The sequence below is a fragment of the Copadichromis virginalis genome, linkage group LG6, assembly GCF_057382275.1.
Source record: "Copadichromis virginalis isolate Kocher_CV1m ecotype Utaka linkage group LG6, C_Virginalis_male_GT1.1, whole genome shotgun sequence".
Taxonomy (NCBI): domain Eukaryota; kingdom Metazoa; phylum Chordata; class Actinopteri; order Cichliformes; family Cichlidae; genus Copadichromis; species Copadichromis virginalis.
Genome location: NC_140623.1, coordinates 13,931,721 through 13,951,292, shown reverse-complemented (window position 1 = coordinate 13,951,292; position 19,572 = coordinate 13,931,721). Strand labels below are relative to the sequence as shown.

The following is a 19,572-nucleotide window of genomic DNA, read 5'->3' as shown; positions in this document are numbered from 1 at the left end:
CCGAGACCTAGGTTGCACTAAGAGCAGTTGGCCCGATGATCTTAGTGCTCTCTGAGGGCTATACAGACAGAGGAGATCAGCTAGGTAGTCAGGTGCCATATTGTTTAGAATTTTACAAGTAAACAATAAAATTTTAAAATCAATTCGGTATTTAATAGGAAGCCAGTGTAAATTTTCCAGAACAGGGGTGATAGAATCGTACTTTCTAGTGCCGGTCAAGAGACGTGCTGCGGCATTTTGGACCAGCTGCAAACGCTGAAGAAGAGAAGATTGTAGGCCCAAGTAGAGAGAATTACAATAATCCAGTCTTGAAGTGATGAAAGCATGAATGAGTTTCTCCAGATCTTTGTGTGGTATGTAAGGTTTAGCCTTAGAAATTAGGCGTAGTTGGTGAAAGCTGGTTTTTACCACAGTAGAGACCTGTTTATCTAGTTTGAAGGAACTATCCATGAAAACTCCAAGATTCCTAGCAGCATCAGTAAGGTGGTTAGCAACAGGCCCGAATGTGCCAGTCAGTTGTCCCAGAGGCATATTTCTATCAAAAACAATAATTTCTGTCTTCTTTTCATTTAAAGTAAGAAAGTTACGTCATAACCAGTTTTTGACATCGCTCAGACAATCAAACAGAGGATGTAGTGAAGATGAAACATCCCCAGTCAGGTGGAGGTAGATTTGAATATCATCAGCATAGCAGTGAAAAGAGACATTATGTTTTTCAAAAGTGGAGCCCAAGGGCAGCATATACAGAGAAAACAACACAGGACCCAATACCGAGCCCTGGGGCACACCACAACGAAAATGGGCAGAAGAAGAGGAATATTTTCCCATCATGACAGAGAACGACCTCTCAGAGAAATATGATTTAAACCAAGATAGAACATTTCCTTTAAGGCCTACTACTTGTTCCAATCTTGCCAAAAGGATATCATGGTCAACCGTGTCAAAGGCTGAAGTCAAATCCAATAGAACTAAGACCACAGAGTATGGAAGAAATATAGTATCATCAGAATTCAAGTATTTTTAGACATTGAATTTATGACACTGAATTTTTATCCTCCAAATTTCCCTGCAAAAATATTCACCTGCAAAAATTCACCTGCAAAAATTCACCTGCAAAAAATTCACCTGCAAAAATTCACCTGAAAAAAATTCACCTGCAAAAATTCACCTGAAAAAAATTCACCTGCAAAAATTCAACTGCAAAAGTGATGAACTTTAATGACCCAAGCCAGAGCAATCAGCACCAGATCGAGTCGAGTGGCTCTCAGCCAATTAAATTACGCTGTTTGATCACATGACACCGTTAGCCAGCAGTGTGTCTCCTAAAAGAGAGCTGTTTAAAGGTGAGTGATTAAGTTTTTCTCCTAAATAGAGATCATTACAGAACGCCTAGTCCTACTTAAAATCCCATTTATTATTATTATTTTTTTTATCATCTACTCGAACTAAGGAAAACGTTTGACTAACTCAAAGACAATTTCCACGCCTCCCCTGCCTGACTGCAGAGGCAGTTTTGAATTTAGGAGCGCCAAGATGGCAGCGGCAAACCCTGGCGGCTCTCCGGTGAGTATATATATATTTTTTTATCTTCAAGTTTGTCTTTTGAAACCTTAATTTTATTTAAATCCGTTGCTCACGTATAAAGTACACAGACGGGGTCTTTGCTCAACTCGTCTGAGGCGTGTCTCACTAAGCGCTACATGCTAGCATCCTGCTAACCGAGCTACCCTTTACATGCTGTGCTTTAGAAAATAGGATACTCGTTAAAAAAAATACTCCGCAGATATTGATAGACGAACACTGCAAATATAATGTTGGAAACGAGAACGGCCTTTGGTGAAGGGGTAAAATACACCATGAATAGAGCCATAGAGTGAATGGCTGCCATGGTTGCAGAACAGCCTGATTTAATGACAAGAATGGGGAAGAGTGAGGTGAAGTGAACCACAGCCACAAAACACGGTCAGACAAGGCGGCAAAAGGGCAGTGATCTGTCCGTCAGTATGAAGTTGGTGTGTGCTTTGGTGAACAAAAACTCCAGACTGGTAGCAGGAAGATGGGAGACTCGTGTTTCACTGGAATAGTGGTGAATTAAAACATCCTTTGTTGGGGACATTTCGGTGTAAATGCATCCATACAGGCAAGACAGAGGCAGACTAGACAGTGAAGAAAACAAGGCAAACATTAGAAATATAAAAACGGAAATATAGGATGAGTCGGGGATGAGTTCCTGCCCCAAGTGGAGGAGTTCAAGTATCTCGGGGTCTTGTTCGCGAGTGATGGGAGAAGGGAGCCGGAGATCGACAGACGGATTGGGGCTGCAGCTGCAGTAATGCGGACGCTGCACCGGTCCGTCGTGGTGAAGAGGGAGCTGAGTGTAAAAGCGAAGCCCTCAATTTACCGGTCGATCTACGTCCCTACCCTCACCTATGGCCTTTACATGACTAACGTCCCCTCTTCTCCCTACCTCACATTAGCCCCCATCTTTCTTCCAGGTGGAAAAGACCCGTCACCTTCTGGGAGAGGCGGCTCCCGTGGGAACAGCTCCCACCACCAAGTCCCTGAGTGAGTCTCTGTCCCCCAGCGTGAGCTCCAGCACTCTGTCCACGTCCACCTCCGCCTCCTCGCAGATCTCCAGCACCACCTTTGAAAGCGTGAGAAGGAGCTGGCCACCAAGGTGAGAAAAACGTGGGCTTAGTGGGCGTTCTTGTTGCTGCCTTCTTCCTTCTCTGCTCGGAGCTGATCGGTCTTGTTCCTGTTGTGTTGTAGTGCCTGCGCCTTCTGACACACACCTTCAATACTGAATACAACCAGCTGGTGAACAGCATCAGTGACTGCAAGGTGAGAAATAATACAAAGAAATTAAAAAATAGCCTTTCTGTGTCACATCAGGGAGTTCCTATATTGACGTCTACCTCATCCTGCTGTTGTTTCACTTCAGCTTTCTCTCATCTCACCGATCGGACGTGATCCATCCGTGACGAGCTTCAGCAGTGCCACCCTCACCCCTTCCTCTACCTGCCCCTCTCTGTCGGACTCGCGCTGTGGCTCCATGGGCCAGAAGTAAACATATTTTTAGGAACATTGACCTCGATCTGCAAACGGTTATTGACAGGTTATCCATTTGATTCTAACTTGGTGTGATTTGTGTTAAAGGACCCCTGAGAACAGCTCACGTGCCTCCAGTCCCTCCTGCTCAGACTGTGAAAACTTCCCGATGGTTCCCACTCTGGAGACCTCCTACCTTGCGCGGGCTGCAAAAGAACGAGTTCCTGAACTTGGTGCCTGATATTGAAGAAATGCGACCAGGGTGAGTAATGCCATATTAACCCAAATACTGTCACTATGACATGTGTCTCACAGACCAAATGTAAGTCGACACTCATGTTCTCTAGTTCAAGCAGAAATGATGTGGATCGATTCAAATTCCTGAGCCTGGATGATTTCAGCTGGAAACAAACTGTCGGGGGAAAACTCTGTAAAAAACCCAGGAGAAATAAAGACACAATGAGACAAAGTTACTTTCTTTATCAAACGTGTACACGGGTGAGCTGCTAAGAACAACTCACACCATGCACAGTGGCTTGGTAATTTTTATAGGCACAGAGCACAGAGACAGTGAGAACAGGATAACAAATAATAAACAGATAAAATAAAACAACTCCATATATGGTGCTAGTCTCGTCAGCAGAGAGCTAGGGAAGATAAAACAATCTAAAACAATATGTCCCAGAAACAAGATGTGTTTGCTGGGAAAGTCTAAAAAGATAATTCTAAACTAATCTAACCACAGGCAGAGGGCAGACAAAAGGCATCTTTGTACATTTAAAAGAAGGTAAAGAAACATAGAATCATTTTTCCTGTAACATTCCCTCCTGTTTTAACTTATTTTAAATGTATACAACAATTGTCTGTGAAGGTTATTTATTAAGTATCTTAAGCAGTTTTTTAATTTTCAAAATGTCAGCATAGCAGAAATGGAAGTCATTTGGTCTAAAGAATAAAACAAAAGAAAATAATAAAAAGAAAAACATAGTAAATGAAAATCATAGTAAATGAAATAACAAGTGGAATAAACAAGAAAAAATAATAAAACTAAAACTACAAAAAATAAAGGATAAAAACTAAAATGAAAACTTTGTATTTAAAAATGATGAAAACCTAATATGTAAAATGAAAACTTCAAAAAATACAAGGATGAGAACTTCAAAAAATAAAAGGATGAAAACTTTATATTTAAAATGAAAAACTTTATGTTTAAAACTGAAAACTTCAAAAAATAAAAGGATGAAAACCTGCATAACCTACTAATGTTTTAATCAGTGCGTGATCACTTGACAAGTCATTTTTAATCACCACGTCATTCATTAGCAGTTATTACAAGTTCTCCTCTAACAGAATTGCAACGGGATGCTGGTCTTCTTCAGGCACGGCAACATAAGCAGTCATTGTAGTTGTTATCATCTTTGAAATCATTACTCTTAGGCATGGCAACACACACAACACTAATATGAGCAGTGCTATCATGATGAGACCTAGAAGGAAAAATGGCTTTGCTACAGCAGCCAGCCATGAACCGCTGAACAGCCAGTCCAGCCAGCCTTGTGCTGTAGCTGCTCCAGGTGTGTGGTCAGTGACATATTTTTGCAGAGCGGTCAAATTCTGCAAAGCTTCATAAATGTCCCCTCCAGTTTCGTATCCATCAGGGATAAAAGTGCAACATGTTTCCCCGATCAGCTTGCAAACTCCTCCTTGTGATGCGGTTAGCAGGTCTAGTGTCAGTCTGTTCTGCAGCACCATCGTTCTGATGGCCTGCTGTTCTCCTGCTAAGGCGGTTCCCAGGGTCCTAGTCAAGTTGATGTGTCGTAGCAGAGCATATCGGTTGATTTCCACGTGATCCCGCACCTCGGCAACTCCAATGCCGGGGATCAAGCTCTGTAAGAATTTCACTCCTCCTCAGATGCGAAACTCTGGTTCCTTTACTGCTTGGTGCCGTCCGTGCACATCCTGTCTGGTAATGAGTCTTTGTTTGTAGTATCATTCGGTAGCTGTAGTTGGAGCGACAGTTGAGGCTCATCAGTGTCGCGTTACTGGCACAGGTTTCGTTGAGTGAACAGTCCATACACTTCCTCTCGTTCCTCGGTGGGCAGAAAGTGTATATGTATTTGCATAGCAGTCAGTTTTATTATTCAAGTAAGCTGTAGTGTTCATAAACTGCCACCAGAAATTAGTGGCATAGCCATGGGGAAACGTGGTGTACTTTCCTTTGTCATACAGTGTCTGCCTTTTCTTCATATAGCGTGACTTATTGTCCCTCACGGAAGCAAAGGTGAGGAGCCCGGCCATGGTCAGGGCCGCTGCAGTTGTTAAGAGCCACCACCTCATGACGACGGGACACACCCTCCTGTCGCGAGTAGACCCCCCGGCCAGGAAAGCTGACCCCTCCACCGGGCGAGATCACAACAAGTGGGCAAGCCTGCCGTCAGCTGTGTTTAGATGGCTTCACTGACTCGCCTGCAGTGACTCTGATGGATCCAGGATGGTCGTTCCGCAATTTTGCAAGCGGTCGGTGTAGTGAGGAGGACTTGGTATGGCCCCTCCCACCTGGGTGTGCTCCAGTTTTTCCTTTGGAGCACCTTGATCAGAACCCAGTCACCGGGCTGTGATCTGCAAGACACTTGATAGACATCATTACATTCTTCGTCATTTACAATCATCTCTTTATTTTCCTACAACTTAGACATACATTTTGCTACTGAAATTGTATCTGCCTTTTTCACTGGGTAGATTTCTGGCCACTTTGAGAATACATCTATAACCACTAGGGTGTATTTTTACCCTTGGCATTCATTTAGCTCAATAAAGTCCATATGGATTGTGTGGTCTCAGGTTTCCCTGAGCATTATATTTTTGACACGTCATGCACGTTCTGACAAATTGTTTTGCTGAGGTTTCAAAATTTACAGTGTAGAATTTACAGTGTAGAAATGAGAGTTGACAATACTGGTCAGTCCCCCCGTTGACAAATGCGTACAGCCATGAGTCACTAATGCCGCCATTTTGTGGAGGAAATTTGGCAACACTGGCTTGCCATAACACATCATTAAGTCGTTTGTCAGAACTGCACCGTGTTTTAGCCATTTTGCCTGCTCTGCTGTGCTTGCTGCTTTTGTTCATTTTTCAACACATCCAGTGGAATCTGATGTGTGTTTACTGCCATCAATGTGATGTTTGTCTTTTGTGCCGCCTATTTTGCTGCTCTGTCAGCAAAATTGTTGCCTGTAGTAATGAAAGAGTCAGTAGGCGTTGTAAGAGGTTGGCATGGTGAACCGGTTTGCCAGTTGGTGTAATCATTCCTCTGTTATGCCAAATTTTTTGCAAAATGATGCACAGCAGAGAAAACATACTGGCTGTCTGTATGTATGTTTATTAGTTTGTCTTTGTGTATTTAGCTTTCGCGTATCACAGCTATCAGCTCAGCGCTCTGTGCAGGACATGAAGAAGAAAGTGGTTTTGCTTCTATTATTTTACTATCTGTGGTTACTGCGTAACCTACACAGTTTCGGCCTGTGCTGTAAGGTCAAATGCTGTTCTCCTAGCTTCCACACTTGCTGATCATAAGGTGGATCTGGGCCTGGAGTTTGTTTAAATCTCAGAATGTTGTGATACTCGGTCGGTTTCTGGCACTCAGGTGTAATACCAGAAAAGAATGGCATGACTGCTATCTTAAGTTTTGTCAGAGCGTCTCTACCTAGCAAATTTACTGGACACGACGGGTCATATATGCATTTAATAAAGCACCTGCGGCCACTTGCTGTGTGTACTAGTTCTAAAAGGGCAGTTAATTGTTGTACAGTTGTGTGGCCTGAAGCTGACTTTACAACTAATTTGTCCTTTACTCCTACAATCTCGTGGGAAGTGACCTTCCTCTCCACGGTTCTAGCAGGCGTTGTCTCTATGTTATCTGCTGTTTCTGCGTGGCTGTCTGCAGCCTTGGTGTTTGTGACTTTGCTCGCCTCTCTGTTCCTGATAGCCACCTGCGGATTAGTGTTTTAGTCTATTGTCAACAGTCAGCCTTATTTTGAAGTTACAGAAAGCTTCTTCTTTTTTGTTTGTCTTGGTTTGGGAGAATAGATGCAACACTACATTTTCACTTGAGGCAGTTTTGAATAATTTCTAGTTTTTCAAACAATTCATGGATCTCACACATTTGAAACGTTCAAGTTAGGGTTGTTTCCCATTTATTTATATATATATATATATATATATATATATATATATATATATATATATATATATATATATATATATATATATATATATATATATATTTAACTTTGCATAGCTCACAGCTCTAAACCTAGGCATTTTTCAATCATATGCCTAATCACTATGTGTCACTGTGACTCTCAAGTATTGTCACAAGTTCGTTTAAATTCGTTTCCAAAACCAACAAAATAATCAAACAAAAACATAAACGTGTCAGGACACAAAAGAAAAAAGAAAAATGCTGCCACCCGAACAAGGCAGAAGTCTGCATATGTTGGCTTTTAATAGCATGCAGCTTGTAACATGGTAGACTAATGTGCCTGTGTTAATTCAGCTCCATATTATTGTGTGAAGTTGCACTGGGTTGGGAGTGGTTTTGTGGTTGTCACATTTTTGGTGAGCCAATGGCTGGAATGGGGTTGGACTAATTAGAGGCAGGTGTACTTGATTGCACTGATACACTGGTCTTCTTATAGCCCACACTACAAACACTGCTGTGTTGTTTTGTCTCTCTGTGCAGGTATGTAATGTGATGAAATCAGATATGATTGGGATGGATGGGTTTTGCACTATGAATTTTATATTAGGTGTGTCGTTTTGTCTCTCTGTGCAGGCCAGGGCCTATTATATGCCACAGCCTAAAGGCAGCAGGGTTGCAGAGGCTTGAGTGACCACTGACTATATGCTTGCAGGGTGGTGGGTCTCCAAGGACAACTTCTAACCCTGTTAAAGGCAACATGTGGAGTGCAACTTGGCTGTGTGGCATAGCTGGCTCTGGCCTTGGGACTGTGTGTTTTTATACAATTCTTAAGTGGGACACTGGACTGTTTTATCTTTTATCTCTTGATATATTTTTTGTCAATAAATTATCTTTTAGAATTTTATTGACTGTCATCTTTTTCCCACGACTGAGACGGTTGGTCAGACCTAGAGTCTTTCTTTGGGTGTGTTACAGCAGCTTCTGCTCTAAAAGAAACAAATAAATAAAAAGAAAAGAAAATGTGGAACATGCTCATCAGCTTAGCAGTGTCTACATATTTAATTCAGCTTCTCAATCCTGTAGTTGTAGCTGTTGTCTACAGGGTTTTGCTTATTGGTTGTTATTATAGGTGTGCTCTATCTCAGCAATGTGTCATTCTAGAATGATAAGTTTCAAGCTGGTCAAGTGCCTCTATGCACTTCATTAGTTTAGTTATTCTCTGTATTGTCTTCATCTCACATGTCATTACACTGAGTTTCAGCAAACCTTAAGCTTGATGCAGACTACTGCTTAACAATTATTCACCTCACATCATAACCGATTAAGGTGCCTCTTCATATTAATATTATGTCATTGTTAATATTATCCTCTTTGTCTTATATAACAGCAATAGCATATTATAATATTTTATCAGTGTGTACCACTATACTACTACTGAGCCAATTTGATAGTTAGGATCATCTTATTCAGCAAACAGATAATTTAGAATTCATCCAATCTGCGGTCACATTTGTTCTCTCTGTTACATGGCGGACCAGGCAGTTCTATTATAATGTATTATTTATATTTTATTTTGTATCCATCAAGGGCTTCAGATGACCTGCAGAATCATCCTTTTCCCAAGGTGGAGACAGTTACCTTTTCACACACTGTCCTTGGCTGAACAGTGACACAGCCTTAATATACCTTATTTATTTTATTAAAATATTTTCGTGTGAATTATTTGCTTTATATTCATTTTATACATGCTGGGCATGGTCATCATGCCAACTGTGTTTCATTGATAATATCACTTTACAGGTTGTTATCCTTGCTATTATTAATTTCAAATACTCTAAAGATAATTTCTACTGTAATTTTCCCTTTGTTTATCTTTATTTCGTACTTTTTATATTTATATCTACTCAGTGGGGTCTGTTTTCAACCCTTTTAAACTACTTCAAACTACTGTGATCTCTAGTTTTCACTTAATAAGGGATTATTAAGTTCTTCCTGATATGGGTGGTGCTGCAGATGCGGCTGCAGGAGTGAGTGATGGTTTACTAAAAGGATTGTGGGGACTGCAGTGTCTCGTCTTCTGGTTTTACTAAACTGGCAGTTGAGTTCTGGTCTTCTGACTGTTTATATTTTCTTTTCTTAAATCTCTCAGTTTACAGACACTGTTTTTGTCCGGCGTCTGGACCTTTTTTTTTTTCTCACCACTGCTCGTCAGCAGGAGTGAGTTTTAATTTCACTTGCTTGATTACCCATCTTATTTATGTATTTACTTATTTTTGTTTAAGTAATATATACACGATACAGCTGCTATCACCTTCGCTGGTATTAGAGACGAGAGTGGTTGCTCACACGCCCTTCTACTTTCGGACTATTTCCAAAAGCGGTGTGAACTTTACGAGACGGAACTCGACCGTTCTCTCAACTCACCAGCACGTCAGTGAATAGCAGTAAAAGAAAAACACAGTAGGAGCAGCTCAGTCTCTTATTGGACCGTGAAAATTCAGCTTGCTCCATTAATTACAACAATACACACACATACATTCACACTTATTCGCGCGATCGGAACCCTTATCATAAGGGGAGCTGCCAGTCTTTCTGTAGACGAGCTACTTATTCCCTAGACCCTGTCTAGACCCAGCTGGGGGAGCTACCCAGAGCTCCAAACCTAACCCACAGAAGTGGGGAGCTTCCAGTCGACGAGCTCCAAGCTACCAGCCGACGAGCTACTTTAAACCCACAGAGGTGGGGAGCTTCCAGTCGCGACGAGCTACTTTCGCTATTTTAAATTCCCTGAATTTAAAATACGCTTTTACGCAAGATTGTGTCAGTGTGTCTGTATCTACCTGGTCGGTGTCGCCGGGTCTGGTCCACCTCGATCGGGCCCCACCACCGTGGGTCGCTTTCTAAGACGTTGGCCAAGACCCGAATTTAACGCTCTTGGTCTTTTTCCACACACCTGGTGTGTGGGCTGTCGACAGGCGAACAACGTGGACTGGTCACGGAGATGGGACACGATGGAGGTGCTCCGGCTGTCGAAGGACCAAGAAATGTTGGGGGAAAACTCTGTAAAAGACCCAGGAGAAATAAAGACACAATGAGACAAAGTTACTTTCTTTATCAAACGTGTACACGGGTGAGCTGCTAAGAACAACTCACACCATGCACAGTGGCTTGGTAATTTTTATAGGCACAGAGCACAGAGACAGTGAGAACAGGATAACAAATAATAAACAGATAAAATAAAACAACTCCATATATGGTGCTAGTCTCGTCAGCAGAGAGCTAGGGAAGATAAAACAATCTAAAACAATATGTCCCAGAAACAAGATGTGTTTGCTGGGAAAGTCTAAAAAGATAATTCTAAACTAATCTAACCACAGGCAGAGGGCAGACAAAAGGCATCTTTGTACATTTAAAAGAAGGTAAAGAAACATAGAATCATTTTTCCTGTAACACAAACCAACTCTGCTTCTTCCTCAGATAATTCAATTCAATTTTATTTATATAGCGCCAAATCACAACAAAAGTCGCCTCAAGGCGCTTCATAGATACAGAGAAAAACCCAACAATCATATGACCCCCTATGAGCAAGCACTTTGGCGACAGTGGGAAGGAAAAACTCCCTTTTAACAGGAAGAAACCTCCAGCAGAACCAGGCTCAGGGAGGGGCGGGGCCATCTTCTGCGACCGGTTGGGGTGAGAGAATGAAGACAAGATAAAAGACATGCTGTGGAAGAGAGACAGAGGTTAATAACAGATATGATTCAATGCAGAGAGGTCTATTAACTCATACTGAGTGAGAAAGGAGACTGGAAAGGAAAAACTCAATGCATCATGGGAATCCCCGGCAGCCTACGTCTATTGCAGCATAACTAAGGGAGGATTCAGGGTCACCTGGTCCAGCCCTAACTATATGCTTTAGCAAAAAGGAAAGTTTTAAGCCTAATCTTAAAAGTAGAGATAGTGTCTGTCTCCTGAATCCAAACTGGAAGCTGGTTCCACAGAAGAGGGGCCTGAAAACTGAAGGCTCTCCCTCCCATTCTACTTTTAAATACTCTAGGAACAACAAGTAGGCCTGCAGAGCGAGAGCGAAGTGCTCTAATAGGGTGATATGGTACTACAAGGTCATTAAGATAAGATGGGGCCTGATTATTTAAGACCTTGTATGTGAGGAGCAGGATTTTGAATTCAATTCTGGATTTAACAGGAGAAATCTGCTCTCTCTTTCTAGTCCCTGTCAGGACTCTTGCTGCAGCATTTTGGATTAGCTGAAGGCTTTTCAGTGAGTTTTTTGGACATCCTGATAATAATGAATTACAGTCGTCCAGCCTGGAAGTAATAAATGGTAAATGCCCTGTATTTATATAGCGCTTTACTAGTCCCTAAGGACCCCAAAGCGCTTTACATATCCAGTCATCCACCCATTCACACACACATTCACACAATAAATGCATGAACTAGTTTTTCAGCGTCACTCTGAGACAGGATATTTCTAATTTTAGAGATGTTGCGCAAATGGAAGAACGCAGTCTTACATATTTGTTTAATATGTGCGTTGAAGGACATGTCCTGGTCAAAAATGACTCCAAGGTTCCTCACAGCGTTACTGGAGGCCAAGGTAATGCCATCCAGAGTAAGAATCTGGTTAGATACCATATTTCTAAACTTTTCAGGGCCGAGTACAATAACCTCAGTTTGATCTGAATTAAGAAGCAGAAAGTTAGCGGCCATCCAGGTCTTTAAGTCTTTAAGACATTCCTGCAGTGTAACTCATTGGTGTGTGTTATCTGGCTTCATGGACAGATAGAGCTGGGTGTCATCTGCATAGCAGTGAAAATTTATGCTATGTCTTCTAATGATGCTGCCTAGGGGAAACATGTATAATGTAAACAGAATTGGTCCTAGCACTGAACCCTGTGGAACTCCATAATTAACCTCAGTGTGTGAAGAGGACTCTCCATTTACATGCACAAATTGGAGTCTATTAGATAGATATGTCACAAACCAAACTGTACACTGGTAAACTGTTACAATAAAAAAGACCGTAATTTTCTTTACTCTTCTTTATTTATGTAACTTTTGTTTTCACTGGCAATTTAGTGTTAGGTTAGGACAAAAAACAAATTAGGAAGGTTAAAGACAGAACATTACTAGATTGTGGTTTTAATTAAAATGTAGCCTTTGACAATGCTGAACACATGAGAAGCTACTTTAAGGCATATCACCCAATTTGTAATATTGCTAAACATTTCTTAAGGCAGACAAGTTATGCTGGCTGGGTCAGTGTCATTTTTGTTGTAATTGATGTCTGGTTTGTTCTGTTCCCTAGTGATGGGTAGGGATGGGTACCAGTATCCGGTGTTCTGACATAATCCTTGAAATAGTAATAACACTAGATGTTTACTTCAAGTCTTCAGATTTTTACTGTCTTTTATTTGATTACTTTAAAGTATATGATTACATTAGAGTAATTAAATAAAGACAGTTTTGATGGAGCTCCTGAGCCAGCCCAAGCTCTCTATGAAGACGAGGAAAAACTCCCCTGGGGGGGCCAGACTGACGGGAAGAAACCTCGGGAAAGCCCATTCAAAGAGAGATCCCCTTTCCTGGGATGGCTGGGGGGGTTACAGGAATTCCAAAACACTGAAATTTAAAGTGGGCCAATTAAAAAAAATTATTTCCTGAAAAAAAGAAAGGTAATTCATACATCACACATAAATGATAACGTCTGAATTGTGTGTGTTTGTGTGTGTGTGTGATAGGCTTATCTCAGCCAAGTGTGATGCTGTAGCTCCTCCAGCGTCGGCCGCGTCTCCGGGACTTTGGTTAAACAGGCGTCCAAGAAATCCCGGCAGTCTGGAAAGAAAGGAAAGAGAAAAAACATGAAGATGATAGTTCCAGTGGTCCAAGCCATCAGTCAGTCTTGAAGTGTGACGTTTTCTTACTTTTGGACAGATGTCTTTTGAATTTCAGGCGCTTTTTGAGGAAGCTCGTGGTGTTAAAGTCCCCGGCATGAAGCGCTTCGTACAGAACCACTCCCATTTGCCATACCGTGGTGGGTCCACACCTGTAGCAACTGCGCCCGTACCACTCGGGAGGGGAGTAAATTTCTGTACCTAATAAACAGACACAATTGCAATTTCTTCTAAAACAAAAGGCGAAAATTGTGACATCTGTGAAGAGCAAGAGCAGAATATGTTACCATAGAAGACGCGGTACTGCGACTGCTCCTTAACAAAGCAGCTCAGTCCAAAGTCGATGATACGAACACGCGGTACATCTGAGCCGGTCTCAATTAGAATGTTCTCACTCTTGATGTCCCGGTGAAAGATGTGTTTATCCTCCAGGTGCTTCGCAGCATCAACCAGCTGCTTCAGAATGACCTGGAATCAGAGCAGGGCGATATGACCAAAAATATTTATCACGATATACATTTGAAAAGTTGCGATGACGATATAACTGACGATATAACTGACGATATAACTGACACTAGACAAAATACTTTACAACTCCACAACTTTATTAGTGCAAAAAACCCCATAAATGTATTTTCACTTAAACAAGCAGCTGTTTTTTTTATGTGCATTAAAGTTATATAAAAATGTAACAGTGCAAATGCAAATTCCTTGCTGACAGTTTAACCAAAAGGCATTTCCAGTGGAAATTGGCCGACATATCCTCAGCATAACCATGTAAAATATCCACAAAGCTTAAAAAGAGGTTATTCACACACAATACGGTAATATCACGTTGAGGTGCAGTACGTATCACTCCGCGAGGCGCCTGCCTACGATAGCCGTAATGCTCCGACAATCCATCGAGCGGTGCGGCTTTGTAGCTTAGCAAAGTCGCCGTGTACATAAAATCGTTTTGAGGTCAGTAAACACAACCAGAATTCATACATAAGGCACACGGGATTATAAGGGGCACTGTCGAGTTTCAGAAAAATCAAAGGATTGATTTTAAGTGTGCCGTATTTTCCAAACAACACGGTAATAACGGCGGCCCGCTAGCATGCGCTACCAAAAATCGTGCTTTGTTGTGTATCTGACGGACGAAAGCTAAACCAGTTCCACACCACTAAAGTTGCAGCATTTTTACAAACCAGTTCTGGTTCATCCGTTTCATTCAACGATCCACTTTTGCTCTTCTCTTTCTGCGTCACTGCCATCTGCGTATGTAAACATAGGCACTGCGCATGCGCGTTTTACCTATTCTAGCGCGATATTTCATTTTCCTATCGTTGCCCAAAATTACACCGGTATTACCGTGAATGGTATGATATAGCCCAGCCCTACCTGGAAACGATGAAAAAGACAATAATCAATCAATGGGTTACTGTTTCTCTAATACTCTGTGCTTTGATTGAATGATGTACAGTCTAAGACTCTTCTAAGGCAAGTCAACTTGCCTTGGCCTTGTCCTCTGGCAAAAATCCTCCATTTTCTTCTATGTATTTATCCAGGTCCACAGCGGGGACAGGTCTCTCCATCACCAGGATCAGCTCTCTGCCAAAGTCAAACCACTCCAACAGAGACACTGGGGCTGATGTTTCCACTGATCCATCTGCTTCAGCTGCAAGCTTCAGCATGATGGCAACTTCCACTGACACATTCTTCCCGTTATCATCCTGAAATATTTCAACAAAGTGGATGATGAGGCACAGACGTTCCACAGGTGAACGCTGCATGCAATCCACTAATGTAAAAACAATTCAAGTCTTGCACATTTACCTTCACTTTGCAGTACACTTTCCCCTTTGGGATGTGTTTGATGGCCACCTAAAAGACACAGGGCATTGATGAGCATTTCCTCAGTATGACATCATTAAAGGTGTAAAACAGCATACATCTCAGCTTACGATATTATCCCTTATCTGCATTACTGCCTGTCTTACTACCACCATCTGAACACTTACTGGTAAATGATCCTTTATGCGGTAGCCAGCGCAAACTGCTCCGCATCCTCCTTCTCCAAGCCGGTGCTCCTCCACGTATCTCGCTTGGAAGTCACCTAAACAGACAAACACAAATTGGGTTTTACTACAGCTGTCACACAAATTACTCTCTGCTGTACCCTAAATGTTCATTTTGCTCTTCACCTGAATATAAAAGCTAAGCTGCTTGCTACTTACGTTTCTGTTCAGCCACTGACTTTTTGGCAACGGTTTTGGTTTTGCCCTGGTCCACGTTCTTTTTCTTAGGTGGGTCCCTGGTGTCTCCCGCAGCTTTCCTTTTGCCAGCCTTTTTGTTTTTACTGCAGCTCTCTGAAATCTCTATGCTGCAGTCTGCAGATGTGGAAAACACCAAAAGCACGTCAGCTTATTAGATAATAGACACAAATATCTCCCAAACACTAATATCTTCAAACTAGCAACCAGATGTACACTTAATCTACCCCTCACTCAACTAATTAGCCTACCTTTACCAGTGTCCAACCAGGAAGATGCCTGCCCCTTGTCACCGCTCACATGCTCAAGAAGTTTACGCTTCTTTGCTGTATTGGTTGTCCCCGCTTCATCTTGTTGGACCTTTCGCTTAACTCCCCCGACCACATGAGCATCTGAGCTGGTGGAAGGACCAGCCTGCTCAGTGACCCTCCTTCTTTTTATGGGGGTCGTTTTTTCAGGACTGGCCTTTCTTTTAGCCATCCTGCTCTTACAATCTATAAACAACAACAACACATTAGTGAAAAAGAGCGCTCGACATCAGGACTAGAAGGATTTTGATGTCATTGAATTTTAAATTAGTATTGCTTACAATATAACAACAAGTTTATCCTTTTGATAAAAAACACACCATACTAGGTCTACTAAGTCTAGATACCGATGACACTTGTTGCTCTGTTTTCACTGCTCAGTCCAAGAATAAACTTGTCACATTATTTTACCAAAAGACAAAGTGCCCCAGTAACCTTTCTTTGATTAGACATGTTGCACTCAGGTTAGTTTCAATCAAAACCAGGATTTAAATCCTCTAAAAATGAATCATTTTATACACAGAGCCTCAACATTGTTAGAAATGTACATTCTGTTATTTGGGGGATTTTTTTTTTTTTTACTTACTTTGATCTCCTGGATCTTTCTTATCTGCCTCAGTCGTAACTTTTCTTGTTTCCTTTTTCATCTTAATTTTTTGAGAACTTTTAAAATAGAAAATGTCACCTTAATGAGTGAATAGTCCTTCAAATGTCTGGATGCTTGACTTTTCTAACTAAGCTGTATAAGTCAGTTCTGTAAGTGAGCTTTAAAAGTAAACTCCGGAGTCTATGGCAACACAACATTAGAACCTTGCCTTTTAGTGACATCACTAAAAGGCAGTGTCCCAAGTAGTTTAAAGAAAAACACTCTGGCATTTCATATAATTCAGTAATTTCACATTAAACTTTCTTTCATTATCCTTTCATTATTTGTTTAAAGACTTGATGTGTGGATGCTACTATGAAGACTTCTAGTTGAGCAAACACTAATAAACACTGACTAGTTTATCTGAGATAAAATATAACACTTTTTTATTAAGTCAGTGTTAACTCTGTTTTTTTCTGTTAGGATCATTCAATAGTATCAGAAGAGAAAAGAAAAGTATGTTTTGTTTTGTTTTTTTTCTTCAAGATCTGTTCACATGTACTTAGCAAGAGTGAGTACACAGCGTTAAAAAATGGTACTTAGTGTAGTGAGGAAGGCGAAAAGCAAAGAGAGCATATGAAGGTAATATTGAAGAAGGCGCAGTTTTGAAGTGGTGAAAGGCAAAGGCATGAGTGCAAGCGTAATAAAAGGTAATAGGAGAGATGTAGAGCAGGCGGAGGACTTGGCTGGAGCAGGAAAAGGCAAAAGGGGAAACGCGAGTGCACGTCTGAAACTTCTTCACTGTCAGTGAATCCTAATTCTTAAGACTAACTAAGAAGAATAAATCTATGTATGAATGTCGTTTTGAGCACATCTCCTCTTTCTACTGATCAATTCTTCCACCTAGTGGATAGATGATAGTATTGCAGCTTGTCTCATCACCTGTTGTGTGTTTTGTGTGCTCCAGAACCTGCGTCCTGTTGGAGTACTGTACGTAAAACACACAAACACTGGAGTGAACACAGCTGCTGAACATCTCTATATTCATAACTTCTTCCTGTTATCTCATATCTGTCTCCCTTCATCTGTGTAGGAACGGTGTACAGATGTATGATTATGTCACTCCTGCTCCTCCACCTAACACCTCCACTCCAAACTAAGTTTGCTCTGCTGCTTTGGTTCACTGATCTGCAAGTATCTGTCATTTGTTTGCAGATGTCTGCAGGAATTATTGTAATGATCCATTAATGGTGCCTGATTTCATTCAGTTTTACAGCTTGTCTCGTGTTTTTGAACTGCTTCCCTCACAGTTGTACACAGTGCTAACATGTGCTCTTACTCTGTGTTTTATTCCTGAAGAAAAAGAAAGTGCCCAGCCCAGCAGGATGAAGATGGGCCATACGTCAAGAAGCCGCCAAATGCCTTCATGCTCTATCTCAAAGAGCAGAGGCCAAAGGTCATTGCTGAACTCAACATCCCTGGAAGTGCAGCCGTAAATGCAGTGGTGGGACAGAGAGTAAGTGTGTAACTCTGCATACATTTATGCATCTGTTAATGTTGTCTGCTCATGTTTTTGCATGTGTCCCAGCTGTCCTGTAGTTATGTGTAGTAGCAGTGCTCACAGTGTGTTCTTATGATCTTCTGTCCACAGTGGAAGTCGCTTTCAAACGACCAGAAAGCCAGATATTTCAAGCAGGCTGAAACAGAAAGACAGAATCATGCCAAAGAGCATCCAGCCTGGTCGACCAAAGAAAACTATGTATGTCCAAAGTGCCAACATGCAGTTCACACATGTGTGCATCACTGCACTGAATGATGAAACAGTCACTGCACAGAGTTTGTATCAGCTAATGAAAACTCTGTGTTTGTTTTCAGGGCAAGAAGAGGAAGAGAATCAGACTTAGAAAAGGTGAAAGAAGATTTCTTGGTATCACAGCATCTTACATAAGAAATGTGATGAAAACGAAACAAAAATGTGTTGAAAAAAAGAAGACTTAATGTATTTTTGTTTGCGTTGCAGAATCTGCATCTGTACATGAAGAAGAAGCTCAACAAGCCAACAACTTGTGTATGAGGCCAGCTGAGTCACAGCCATCTTCTTCTTCTCATTCATTTCTGACAGAGCCACATGAGCAGCCACAGACAAAGCCAGATGACAGCAGCGTGCCTCGCCAGCAGCCAGTGTGTTTGCAACTGCCAAACACACAGGCATCACCCTACACACCTCTCTGTCAAGAAAATCAGGTCTCCCCTGCCTCTCACATGAATTTCCCTGAGGACACCTCATTGGACTCCCCTGTTGCAGCCCTTCAGTTCCAGACAGAGGAAGCCTTTGTCGCAGACAGTGAGGAAGAACTGCTGTCAGTGCTGGAAGAGCTTGACCCCCTCCCCATCACTGCGCAGTCTCAGCAGCCCTCACCCACCCCTGCCTCTCCTGTAGATGCCTCTCAAACTGCATCAGTTCAACCCCGAGTTGAATTATTTCAAGACCGAGATGAGCCCATCTGTTTTGCTGAAATCCAAGAAGACATGTGGTCAGTGCTTGACTACCTCCCCGTCTCTCAGCAGTCTAATGTGCTCTCCTCTCCTCATTCACACAACTACTCGACTCCTAAACAAAATCTCATCTGTCCTGCTGATTCCCCTCCATCCAAACTGGCGTCCTCCCCTGTTGCATTCACTGAATTGCCGTCAACAACCCCCATCTTTTGCCAACTAATGAAAAACAATAATTTCATTATAGACTATTGGACTGATTTCAATTGAATTAAACTGTTACTCCTGTTATTTCAACATCTGTCTTTGTGTAAATAAATAAAAAAATAAACAAAAGATGCTTCTGTCATAAGTTACAGCAGGATGAAACAACCTTCATGTAGTTCTTGTTTTTAACACTGCAAACCTTCTTTAGTTCTTTTGTTTCCTTTCATATTCAGCACACATCTGTCAGTGTCCACTAACTGTCAGGGAAAAGCCAGATAAAAACACTGTGGGGTCTTTTGGGACACGTGCTGGTCATAGATATCAGAAATGATCTGTTCTGTATTCAAAGGATACACGAAGGACGTTTGTATTAAATGCAATATAGCGACTGATCATATGCTGCTTTCTTTGGGGGGTTTTCACCACCATGTTACACAAATCCAGTTTCTAACTGAAAAGAAAATCCTTCACCATTTTCTAATCAAATTCCCTGGTTTCCCATGTCAGAGATGTCATGGCTGAAAGGATCATCGCATATTGAGCTCAAAGCTAAACTCTT

General features: G+C 41.6%; 2 protein-coding genes and 1 long non-coding RNA gene across 4 annotated transcripts; 2 read left to right on the top strand and 1 right to left on the bottom strand.

Annotated features, from left to right (window-relative positions):
* Positions 1-1,191: 1,191 nt before the first annotated feature.
* LOC146707443 (uncharacterized) lies at positions 1,192-19,406 on the top strand. 2 transcript variants are annotated; one of them, XM_085458786.1, is made up of 7 exons: positions 1,192-1,343; positions 1,451-1,563; positions 2,478-2,677; positions 17,670-17,826; positions 17,962-18,069; positions 18,186-18,219; positions 18,331-19,406. In XM_085458786.1, the coding sequence occupies exons 1-7, from the start codon at positions 1,295-1,297 to the stop codon at positions 19,074-19,076; spliced, it is 1,407 nt and encodes a 468-aa protein (XP_085314912.1). In that variant the 5' UTR covers positions 1,192-1,294; the 3' UTR covers positions 19,077-19,406. The 2 variants fall into 2 exon arrangements, with proteins under 2 accessions (XP_085314912.1, XP_085314911.1); XM_085458785.1 differs by lacking the exons at positions 1,192-1,343; positions 1,451-1,563; positions 2,478-2,677 and adding exons at positions 14,859-14,923; positions 17,404-17,500.
* Positions 3,249-7,118, top strand: LOC146707445 (uncharacterized). The gene is made up of 2 exons (XR_014920835.1): positions 3,249-3,310; positions 3,396-7,118. It is a non-coding gene; the product is annotated as an uncharacterized LOC146707445 (long non-coding RNA).
* Positions 12,659-16,477, bottom strand: LOC146707444 (serine/threonine-protein kinase pim-1-like). The gene is made up of 9 exons (XM_085458784.1): positions 16,311-16,477; positions 15,668-15,910; positions 15,381-15,533; positions 15,165-15,259; positions 14,980-15,027; positions 14,658-14,876; positions 13,449-13,629; positions 13,192-13,362; positions 12,659-13,102 (listed from the first exon to the last, which is right to left on the bottom strand). Exons 1-9 carry the CDS (start codon positions 16,369-16,371, stop codon positions 13,011-13,013), a joined length of 1,263 nt encoding a protein of 420 aa, XP_085314910.1. The 5' UTR covers positions 16,372-16,477; the 3' UTR covers positions 12,659-13,010.
* Positions 19,407-19,572: the final 166 nt, after the last annotated feature.

Bases quoted from the DNA above. Each gene is read 5' to 3' on its own strand.
- LOC146707444 (XM_085458784.1), bottom strand. From the start codon at position 16,371: ATGAAAAAGGAAACAAGAAAAGTTACGACTGAGGCAGATAAGAAAGAT. The intron at 15,028-15,164 runs GTAAGTGTTCAG...TGTGTCTTTTAG, and splicing joins GCATAAAGGATCATTTACCA to GTGGCCATCAAACACATCCC. The intron at 14,877-14,979 runs GTAAATGTGCAA...GAAATATTTCAG, and splicing joins AAGTGTACTGCAAAGTGAAG to GATGATAACGGGAAGAATGT.
- LOC146707443 (XM_085458786.1), top strand. From the start codon at position 1,295: ATGACACCGTTAGCCAGCAGTGTGTCTCCTAAAAGAGAGCTGTTTAAA. The intron at 1,344-1,450 runs GTGAGTGATTAA...ACTCGAACTAAG, and splicing joins TAAAAGAGAGCTGTTTAAAG to GAAAACGTTTGACTAACTCA. The intron at 2,678-17,669 runs GTGAGAAAAACG...TTATTCCTGAAG, and splicing joins AGAAGGAGCTGGCCACCAAG to AAAAAGAAAGTGCCCAGCCC.